The sequence below is a fragment of the Hippopotamus amphibius genome, chromosome 6 (assembly GCF_030028045.1).
Source record: "Hippopotamus amphibius kiboko isolate mHipAmp2 chromosome 6, mHipAmp2.hap2, whole genome shotgun sequence".
Classification (NCBI taxonomy): Eukaryota; Metazoa; Chordata; class Mammalia; order Artiodactyla; family Hippopotamidae; genus Hippopotamus; species Hippopotamus amphibius.
The window spans coordinates 30,259,442-30,271,203 of record NC_080191.1 but is presented as its reverse complement, the minus strand read 5'-3'; the positions used below and the strand labels follow the sequence as shown (position 1 = coordinate 30,271,203).

At 40.5% G+C, this 11,762-nt stretch overlaps 1 protein-coding gene across 1 annotated transcript; it reads left to right on the top strand.

The window, feature by feature from the left end:
* Window positions 1-1,543: 1,543 nt before the first annotated feature.
* Window positions 1,544-1,978, top strand: LOC130855830 (chromosome transmission fidelity protein 8 homolog). The gene has a single exon (XM_057739840.1). It carries the CDS (start codon window positions 1,613-1,615, stop codon window positions 1,976-1,978), a length of 366 nt encoding a protein of 121 aa, XP_057595823.1. The 5' UTR covers window positions 1,544-1,612.
* The last annotated feature ends 9,784 nt before the right edge of the window (window positions 1,979-11,762 follow it).

Genomic DNA, 11,762 nt, shown 5'->3' with positions numbered 1-11,762 from the left:
AGGAAGTATATGGAGTGTTTGCTAAGGGAGTAAAATGAGTAATGATGTGAGAGGCCTTTCTTTAGATGGGAGAATAACGTTTTTATATGTTGATAGAACAGTTCAGGAGGGGGAGAAAGTTGGTGACTGTAGGAGAGAGAATTGAGAATGTTGAGGCAGTGTTCTTGTGTTGGAGAGAGTAGATGAGATTAGAAAGCAAGTAGGGAGGGTGGTATTTGCTAAAAGCAAAGGATAAACAAAGAGTTCATCCATTTTCACCAGAGGGAAAAAAGAGTAGGCGGGAACAGATCCAAATATCTGAGGGATGATGTGGTGAAGGTTTGTGGATGTTTTCTTCTGAGGTTTTCACTCGCTGAGATGTTGGCATATAATATCACATTAAATTATATAATATTCAGATTAGGTAGGTAAATCTTAGGTATCATGAATTAGAGACTTACTCAATTTAAAATTTAAAATTAAAGACTAGAATGTGGCATAAACTGAGAATAAAACCTTTTGAAAATTGTAGCAGATTCACATCACGTCTGTTAATTTCTTTTTTATTGCTATAATAAAAATTTTTGCTTATTCATGGAAAGAGCTGTTGTTCTCTTCTAGGTCTTTTTTCTTTAGAAACAAGGAGATAGTAATCATCATTATCTACCTTATCTTTGAAGATCAGGGACAGCAATAAATATAATGTTCCTTATGTGGGGGTTAAAATCATAGGGTGAATGAATAATTTCTATTTTGTGATAGAATAAGTGACATTTTCAGGGACACGAGTCTGTGGGAGAAAGAATAAAACACACATTTGTATACTAAAATTCTGGATTCCAACTATCTGATAACATTTCTTGTCAAACTATTCTAAAAGCTCCTGTTGCTTTTGGGAATCTTTAAATAAAATCTTAACAAAAATAGAGAAAACAAGCTTTTCCCTTTCTCTATACTTTGTGCCAAAAGGACAAAGGTTTATATCGTACCTTTCTGTTAGCAGGTACCAAAAGAATTTATACTGTGGGATCTATCCAAGAGGAATATTCCCAAAGTTTGCTTTAAAAAGTAATTTTAAAATAGTGTACATTTAAGCTACATTTAGAATGTTCTGCAAGCTTAAAAGGATGTTTGGAGTCAGGTTTTAAAAACAGTGGGATTTAGTGTAATAGGTTTGGCAACGAAATCAGTGCAATTCATACAACTGATGAATTGATGCAGACCCAGCTGACTAACACGTACCATGTGTTTGCTTTGGCAGAGAATTTGGAAAAATAATTTGGAGAAAAAGTTATATTATTCAACAGATTTCACTTTTGTTGTTGTTTTGTGGGATTTTTAAAAAATTTCTAATCAGACTTGCAAAGGTAGGGTTCACAAAGATCTTCCCATTGATTGGAACCAGATTTGGGCCTTTCATAGAAAAAAACTGGATGGATGAGAATAATTCAACTTATTTCATATGTTTCTCTTAATTACTGCTCAGAAATAGATTTATGACTAGTCAGTTCTCAATTGATACCATGTTTATGAATTTATCTAAAATACAATGCTATAGGTTGGCCGCGCGGTGCCGCGGTCGGCAGCCGCCATTGCAGCTTATTTTCAGTTGCTTTTTAAAGACAGAAAGCTCATGGTGCAGATTGTCATTTCCAGTGCTGGGGCTGGAGGCCTGGCAGAATGGGTGCTGATGGAGCTACAGGGGGAGATCGAGGCTCGCTACAGCACTGGATTAGCTGGAAACCTCCTGGGAGACCTACATTACACCACTGAGGGAATCCCTGTGCTGATTGTGGGGCATCATATCCTTTATGGGAAAATCATCCACCTGGAGAAACCTTTTGCCGTCCTTGTTAAACACACTCCCGGGGAGCAGGATTGTGATGAACTCGGCTGCGAGAATGGCACCCGGTACCTGGTGACAGCTCTCATCAAAAACAAGATCCTTTTCAAAACTCGCCCCAAGCCCATTATCACCAACGTCCCTAAGAAAGTATGAAAGAACCCTGGATTCTCCCTAGACAGCGGCCAACTCCTTGGACTCATGCTCCGTTGCCACCTCGAGGATGGCTGGACAGTTCCCTGGGACCACAAGGGGGTCCTGTTTTAAACACAGGCCACCCGCTGGGTATGAACTCAGATCCCTTCCTTATGGCAACCGGTTCTCTTGGTGGAAATTTGGCCCCATTTCCAAGGAACTCATCTCCTTTTCCAACTTCATCAGGCTCATTGGCTTCAAATCCAGCACCTTTCCCTGCTGGTGCTCATGACCCAAGCATGGCTTCTTTTCCAAGAGGGATGAATCCCACTGGCACAGGTGCAGTTTCTTTCCCAAGGCCGGGTGGTCTCTTGGGCCCAAACCCAGGGTCAGCTCTAAGTCCAAAGAGTAGGGGCTTTTCCAGGTCCAGGGCCTCTGTCTAACCCAAGGTTAGGGGGTCTCCCAGGGCCAGGTCCTATGTCCAACCCAAGGCCAGGTGGTTTTCTGGGAACAGGTCCTGACCCCAGAAGTGATGGCTCCATGGGCTCTGGATCTGGACCCAACCTGAGAGCAGGTGTCCTGTTGACTTCTGGGAATGGTCCTCCCAATCCTAGACCCGTTGGCCTGGGCCCCGGACCAAGTCCCAACCTGAGATCAGGGTTTGTAGGTACAAACCCTGCCCTGAGATCAGGTATGTTTCCAGGCCCTTGGGCCCAACCCAAGATCAAGTGGCCTGGGCCCAGGCTTTGGGCCTAACCCAAGGGCAGGTGGCCTGGGCCCAGGCCCTAATCTGGATACCAGAGCAGGTGGCCTCTTGGGCACAGGATCTGGTCTTAACTTAAGAATGGCTGGACCTCAAGGCCTAGATCTTGCCCCCATTCTAAGAGCAGCGAGTCTTTTAGGAGCAAATTCAGCTTCTTTCTCACAGGCTTCTGTAAACATGGGCACAAGCCCATCTTTCATGGCCAGAATACCTGGCCCCATAGGCCCAAACTCAGGTCCTGGCTCCCGGGGAATTGGCCTTCCAGGGCCAAATCCATCTCCCATGTCAAGGGTTCCTGGCCCCATTGGCCCTAATTCAGCTCATTTTTCGAGGCCCGCTGGCCCCACGGGAGTAAATGCTAATCCCTTTCCAAGGGGGACAGGTTCAGGGGGATTGAACCCAGCTGCCTTCTCTCAGTCTTCTAACACTTTGGCTTCAAACCTGGTTAACTTCCAGAGGTCTGCTGGCCTCCAGGGCTCAAGTCCAGCAGTTTTCCCAAGAGCCTCTGGGCCACTAGGCCCCAACCCAGCTAACTTCCCAAGGGCCACTGGTTTACAGGGTCCAAGTCCAGGAGCTGTCCCAAGGTCTACTGGCCCCTTAGGCCCTGGTCAGGTTACTTTCCCCAGGTCAGCTCCTGGGCCCCTAGGCTCTTCGCCAGCAGGCCCTGTGGGTATGAACCCAGCTCCTTTTGCAAGGCCAACTGGGACTCTGGGTCTAAACCCAGCTTCCTTTCCAAGGATGAATGGTCCTGTAAGCAAGACTTTGGTCCCATTTTCTAGAGTGGGGAGGCTCCCTGGAACAAACCCAGCTGCTTTTCCCAGACCAGGGGGTCCAATGGCTGCAATGTATCCAAATGTAATGTTACCCCCTTAAACACCATTTTCTCTCCAGGACAACCTTGGTTTCCAGACATTGTGGTTCTGGGCAGGGGCTGTGTTTTAGGTGAAAGGGTAGATATGGAGCTACAGACTGAAGTACATAGCTGGGGCTCAAGTTCAAATGAGCCTTTTTTCTCTCTCTGTGTCTTTCTTGACTGAAAGTGAAATGTTATCTGTGGGACATGGACTTTGGTAGGTGGGAATGATCCCGCCTTGAGAGAAGGAACTCCAGCCTTCCAGAAGCCTGCTGTGCTTTTGTCCCACAGCTTTCTGCCCCTTGTCTCTTACTAGTTTCTTGAATTGTTCTTGTGGACTTTTCCTCAGGGATACATTGGCCTGCAGGTCCCAATTCATATGTAGTCCCCTGCTCACCACTGGAGAATCAGCTCACTGCTTTCTAGAAATGTTGCGTTGGTGAATGGACCATGCTTCAGCAGCACTGACCTGGTCATCCTCTACTGCCATACCTTCCCCTGGGGGCTTGAACACAGAACAGGGAAGTGCACCCACTTCAGAGATCCACCAAATACAATTTCCGCTTGGCTGACTGGGCCTGCAGCCTCCTCCTGGGATTACTTAGGGGAGGCCAGAATCAAGGCTCCAGTGCTCATCCAGCTCCCTCTCCACTGGTGACCCGATCAAAGAATCTCAAAATTAAACTGTTGTGGATGGGATTATGGGAATCCGGGTGGGGGTGGGGGGATGAAGGGGAGAAATCACTGTGCTTCGTTCAGCCTGATGTGAAAGGATGGTTGGTGTTTTTCCTGCATTGTATCTTTTCTTACTGTTTCTTTAATAAATGGGATGAGAGGGCAAAAAAATAAAATAAAATAAAATAAAATAAAATAAATAAAATAAAATACAGTACAATACAATACAATACTATAAAATATCCTTTATCAACATTTCTGATATAATTGTGGCAAATAGAATCTTCTATTTAAACTTTGATGGCCAGGAACAGCACTGTGTTTTGCAGTAATGATTAAATATGTTATTCTGAGACTTGTTAATTCATAGACTTACTTTTTGTTGTTGTTGTTCAGACATAAGATTAAAGCTTGTTTCTTGTGTAAAGTAGGTTATTAGAATATTGCTATAAGGTTTCGAAAGAGTTTGTGGGCTTGTTAGAGTATTGGAATTCTCACTGTTTAGTAAAATCCAGAAATACTAATGATGGGATGAACCCAAGGCTGGAAAGAGTTCCGATTCCATTTTGTGGGGTTTAAAGTCCCCAAATTAACTTCAGGAGCTAGACACACTATTTTCCACTATCGATTAGCCTGACTTTCTGTGCCATGTTGCTAAACCACGCAGTTAAGGAGATAGTGGGATATTTTCCTCAAAAAGGTATGACAAATTCCTAAAGCTGGAGGCAGTTCAGTACAGCATATATAAATGTACATGCTTTCCTATGTTATTACATAGGAAAGAGCTGTAGACTGATGAAACAGGCAACTGATTTTCTGAAGTAAACACAAATATTATTTGAAAATTACACCACCTCTATTTTTTGATGTCATTGGACAAGTTGTTAACCACTGTGAAACTCAGTTGGACTTGTATAAAAATGGGGATACTGATACCTACTTGATTTCCAAGGTTGTTTTAAAGATAAAAGAAACTAGGTACTGTGTATTGCACTTGGTACATGTCATCCTTCCTTTCCTCCCACTAGACTGTAACCTTAAGAGTAGGGCTGTGAGAATCTTTATACAGTCATCAGCACATTCTCATAGGTGCTGAGAGAATATTCAGGGGCGGAGAATCTACAACTGTGAGACAGTGGAAGAGGTGCCATTTATCTAATCCATACAACTTTCTGAGATTGGACTTATTGTTTCTCTTTTACTAATAAGAAAATAAAGGATTAAAAAGTTAAATCCAAAGCTATATAGCTAGTAGTATGAGAAGAAGCTGGAATTCACAAGATGATCTGCCTTTCAAAGGCATGTGTTTCTAGAGTTTCCTTGGGAAAGTGGAAAGGGAGGACTAACTTTTTTTAAAGTCATAAATATATGCCATATGTTTTCAAGAGGCATGTTCTCATTTAATTTTCAGAACAACACTATGAGAAAGGCATTATCTTTTTGATTTTACATGAGAAGAAACTCATACCCAGAGATTAAGTAACTTTCTTCAGGTCATATAACTAATAATTTAGCAAGTAATGATTCATACCCAAAAAAAGTCCAAAAAAGAAAAGTCCTGTTCCAAACTCATGCTTTTCCTAATACAACATGCTGCCTGGAGGTACAGGTTCAGCAAGAGTGAGAGGTCAGCACTTGAGGATAAATATTTGGGGAATATGATTGGAATGCATGTTGAGGAAAAGGATCGGAGCAGGGATGAGAATCCAAGATTGAGCTTTTGGTGTGGGGGGCAGGGAGCTCAATTTCTATTTCGTCTTCTTCCAAACCTCTAGACTCCTACTGCAGAGCAGAACTTTCTGTTCCCTGAACTTTCCATACTATTCCATGCTTCTGTACCTTTGAGCATGTATTTTCCTCTGTCTAGAATGCCATTCACTCTTCTTTTTCTGGAAAACATCTCTTTAACTTAAAAAATGCTGTTCAAAATTTATTTTGCAAATCTTTTTCTGACCCAACCAGTGTTGAACTGGATGCTCTTCTTTTGAGATCCTTTAGTGCAATATTGTCTCAGATACTTACCTCAGAAGCATCGTTTTTATGACTCTGGAAGCATGAAATAGAGTTGCTGAGAACCGATGGTTCTGAAGGTTTTCTAATCCTATATCTAAGTGTGGATTTGATAATGCTACAAGATTATTCTAAATGTATAAACTACTTAGATTTTAGGACAAGAGAGAATCGAAAGCTTTACACACACACACACACACACACACACACACACACACACACAAACGCAAGATCTGAAACCTTGTATAGGGTTCCCAGAGATCCCCACCACTGCCCCCATACCGCACAGTCTCCACCCTCAACATACCTACCTGATACCTCTCACCATGCTTTGTACATAATAAGCAATATGAACAACTGAAGTTCAGAGGAATTAGCACAATTATACAAATTAAGGAGAAGTATGATCAAGATTAGAATGAACTAGACCTTTGCAGTATGTGAGCCTTTGCTGGGAAACAGTGATTCTGTCACATTGATTTCCAAGTCCAACATCCTGTTTCCAATGCATATCTATCAACACCATCACCATTATCTTTTTTTTTAAAGAATTACTATTGTATTACAAATGTTTTCTTTTGGCTGTAAAATTTTGATTCAGCAGTAAAGTTAACTTTACTGACTGAGAGAGCAGGAACTGTTTACTTTTTTCTCTGCTTTGTGCCAAGTCTATAGTGTATGGTAGAGTAGGGCAGTAGATAATTACTGTTTTTCAAATACCGTTATTTTTTCCAATCCAACATTCATTGAGAGTCATGAATTTTACAAGTGAATTTATCACCAGTGCAAATATAGTGATAAATTCATTAACACTTAATTTATCTTCTCCATTCACTGAATTTCCCATACGTACAATCAGGATCTATTAAATGAAAAAAAACGAAAGACCTATTAGGGACAGCAAAGCAAAATACGAAATGCAGAGTTAGCAACTCACTGATAAATCTAGAATATTCAGGCAACAATAAAAGGCTTATTTGTCTATGTTCATTGTCCCTACTCTCAGATATTTACTGGCCCCTTACTTTACTTTGGGCTATATTGATCAAGGATAAAAGTGAAGCAGAGATCTATGGCTTGATTTAATCATTGAAAATAAAAATGTTTGTCTTTGAAATATAACTTGGGTCATGGTCTCATAGTTTTGTGGACTGGTGCTAATGCTGAAAATTCAAGACTATTGCTTTTGTGATTCTTGGTCAATAGTCAATGCTTGGCTTGGGCACTAAAGTCCTAAAAAGTGGGCTTGTTAAGTAACAAATACCTCTAAGTTGGATGAACAGAACAGTTTCAAAATGTGTCTTTGGTCTGGCATTTCTGCGTTATTTGTTAAACCCACAAAATGTAGATTTTTATCTCACTTCTGTTCACTCACTTGTGGCTACTTTAGGAAGTAGTTTTTCTTTTCTTTACTTCCTCAGTGAGAATTGCAAGATCATTGCTGGTGCAACTTGGCCACTGCCTAACAGAAGCAGCTTGTTTATATTACTTCCTGTATTTTTTTTTAAGACCTGTGTTTATTATTCCTCAAGAATTTCTTAACAGCTTTCTTTCTTAGGGATTTTTTTTTTTTTTTTTCTGGAGGAATAAGTCAGGGACTCAATTAGGCTAATAGTATCTTACTCATGAGAACATAATGAATTTATTCTCCACTCAATAGCCTTTGGAGAAAATTACCCAGTATTTAGAAGGGGGGAAAGTCAGGCTGTAAGAAATCTTTTCTATGGGGTTACTTTTCCCAGATTCCGGCCTTAAAAATCCACTTTGATACTTTTAAATAATACTCCGTGTGATACACTGAGACTCTCTACTTAAATCTACCTCCTCTTTTAGGAATGAGAGGTATTAAAAATTCTATTTTGGCTGAGTAAAGAAATGTTAATGATCTGTCTAATAGTTGAATTTAAGCATGCTAGCTTGTGGCTATGCTGCCAAAACAAATGGAAATTCATTGCCTGCTATTGGAACCAATTTAGTTAGGTAACACTTTATTTTGGGGGCATCATCAGGGGAATGAGTTATTCCACTTAAGTGAATTTTCCACATAAATGCTTCAGAATTATCTTTTTAAAACAGAATTAAGGCATATTGGGTTCTTATTGAAATCCTTCAGTGACTTCCCATTGTCTAAAGAATAATGCATTTCTTTATAATCTACCATTTCAGTTTCATCTCCCTTCAATTCCCCTACCACCTATGATCCACTTTAATTTGTTCACCATTCTCTAGACCTATTATCATGCTCTTTTAATTTTTTGATTCCCAGATGCTGTTCCATGTGGTCCTCCTCATCAGTTTACTAGATCTCTTCTGTTTCCAGAGTCACAATACATGTTTCCAATATGGAAGCCATACCATATGGTGATTTTTTAATTGCTATGTTAGCTTCCCTCACTAAATTGGGAGCTAATAGTGGTCAGGGAACATGCCCCCCTCCACCTTTATTTTTTAATCTTCATGTCTTTAGAGATTCATTTAGTGCCTGAAAAACAGTGATCTTATATTTATTTCCTGTGGGATCTGTAACAAATTGCCAAAAACTGGGTGGTGTAAAATGAAATAGTTTTAGTTTCTAGAAATCAGAAATTGAGGTGTTAGCAGGGCCATGCTCCCTCCAGAGACTCCAGGGGAGAATCTGTTTGGTGCCTCTTTTAGCTGCTGATACTTCTCAGAAATCCTTGGCCTTCCTTAGTTTGTAACCACAGCACTTTATCTTTGCCACCATCTTTCATTACCTTCTCATATGTGCATCTGTTTCAAAACTCCATTGACATTTCTCTTATAAGCAAATACATATGATTGCACTTAGGGCTAACCTGGATAATATAGGAGAAGTTCTTCCTCTCAAGATCCTTAACTAAATCACATCACTTGCCATATAAGGTACTATTCACAGGCCCTAGACATTAGAACATGGAAACATCTTTGGGGGCCATTATCAGTCTATCACAGTTACTTAATGTATTTTCAACTGAATTTCCCCATTCAAATGCTAAAACTTCCAACATACAAATATTTTCAAAATATTTGAAAAAAGTATTACTAAAACATATCTCATGCTTAATTGCTTCCTTAATTAGAACATGGTATTCAGACCATATTTTCATATTTTCTCGATACCAGTGTTTTCTGATTTTCAAAATAAACTGTACTTTCAATCATGGATTAATTTTAGGCCTCTAAAGTATTTAAGAAAGCTCTTTCAGTGCTCTCCAAATATTTTCAGACTACAGTAATTATTGCGTATCTAAGTAATGAAGAGCTATACATAAAAATAAGATTCAGTTCTTTCTTCAAAGAAATTACTGATTAATGTGGAAAACAGACGTACAAGCAGACATATATCAGTAAAATAAGCAACTGTTGTGTGACTAAAGGCTTAACAAAACCTTTCAGCTTTATGCATGAGCAGTTGACATTTGGTTAACTTTCTCTTTCTGTTCCCCTGGAAACCTGGTAAAAGTAACATATCAACTGTATTTTTGATAACATTGGTTATGGTAAAAATTAATTGATTAGCAAATTGCCTCTAGACTTGGAAGAAGTCTGAATTAGCCATATTAAGAATAAATGAACTGTAAATAACTGAAGAGGATGCCATAACAAGATTGCCAGGAAGTGCTAAGAGGTTGGAGATGAGAATTCATGGTTGTTCTAAGCTATACAGTCCTGTGATTTTTCTCCAGCAAGGCCTGGTCATCCAAGTACAGGAAAAGGCAAGATGAGTTTGTAGTAGTCTTCAAGGTTAGAGTTTTGCCTGGTTAGTTTCAGTGGAATAATTTGGGTACTAGGGACTTAGAGATGCTGGCTAGAGAAATTATGAGAATAAACCATGGGCTCTAGGGAAAGAAAAGTGGATAGAAAAAGGACTGATAAATTGGAAGGAAATGGAGGCCTCAAGGGCCTTTGCCCTTCTCAGTGGTGGAAAGATGTTGTCAGCAAGGACAGGAGAAACTGAAAGGAAAAAAAATAGTGACTGAGTGTGGGAAGACATTCTGGAACCTTTTTGAAACATTGAAAATGTTGAAGTATGTGGGCCGAGCGATGGGATTCAGAATGTCCTGCTTGAGCAGTGGAGGAACTGAGGGTGCGGGGCGTGGAGACTAATATCACCCTGTTTGGTCCTGAGGGATGGCTGGTTAGCCAAAGACGGGTAAGATTCCTCAGAGGAGGAACAACCTAAGACAGGCACAGCCACAGAGGGGCCAACAGGGGTGGTGCATAGAGCCTTCCTTATATCACCGTGTTTGGCCCTGGAGGATGACTGGTTAGCCAGAGACGGGTAAGATTCCTCAAGGGAGGAACAACCTAAGACAGGCACAGTCGCAGAGGGGCCAACACGGGTGGGGCACAGACCCTTAATCCTTTTGAGAGAGGTCTCCTGCCCCCAGGGCTGCTTTGCTCTCCACGCCCAGCTCAAATCAGGACCCAGGAGGCAAACAAAGATCATTGCCCCCAGTCATGTGAGGCCTTTGATTGTTTATGGGATTAACCTGGGAGTGTTAGACCCTTAGGCTATGCCGAGAACTCAATAAAAGCAACGTGGGATCAGTCAGCGAGGCTCTTGATCCTAGAGGTCTTGAGTCCCCCGGTCCCATCTTTCTCTTCAGTCTGTGTCTGTGTGTTCTTCAAGCTTGCGGCACCCGTCACTCACCTCGAGTCGCCGAGTTGATCCCGGCAACTGAGGAAGAGTTATTTGAAAGAAATCAAACAGGGAACAATTTCCTGTGATGACAAGGATGTTCACTGAGAGGCGGTGACTGAAGCAGAGAATAGGTTGAAGGTAGCTGAGGCTAAGAGGTGTGGAAATTATAATGCTATTGTGTGATTGGATAATATGACTAGATGTTGAGATGACTCATGATAACAAAAGCACTTGGAGTGGAGACAAGATTATGAGTCAAATATCAAATTTCCAAAGAATAGGAAGAGTTATTCAGATGTCCGCAGATGATAGCGGCCAAGAGGAAGAAAGAGACTCAAAAAACAATGAGTTATCCGAAGGTTGAACAAACATACTTAGCATAGCATTTTGGTAATTAAAAAAAAAAGGAGAGAGAATTTTAATGTCCATTATTAGGGACTGGTTAAATTATGCTTACAGCCATATTGTAGAATCAATGTAGCTGTTAAGATTGAAGTGGATCTGTTTCTACACCTGTGGATGGATGTCAGTAACACTTTGTTGGGTGAATAAAGTTGTAAAACAATGTACGTATTTTAAATAAAATCTTTGTTATATGTACTTGTGTGTGTAGGAAAGGTCTGGAAGAACACCTGAGTTCTAATATGATTACTTTTGGAGAATGGAACTTGGAAGGGGGAAGATACTCTATATATTTTGTATTTTGTACTCTATATATTTTGTATTTTTCAAAGTTTGTATCTTTTTTTTGTAATTAGAGATTTGAATAGACTTTGATAAAGTTAAAAAAAAGTGAACAAACTAACCAGAAATCCATTCTGTCATATAAAAATCTAGAGAAGCTCCAGTTGTGGGAGGG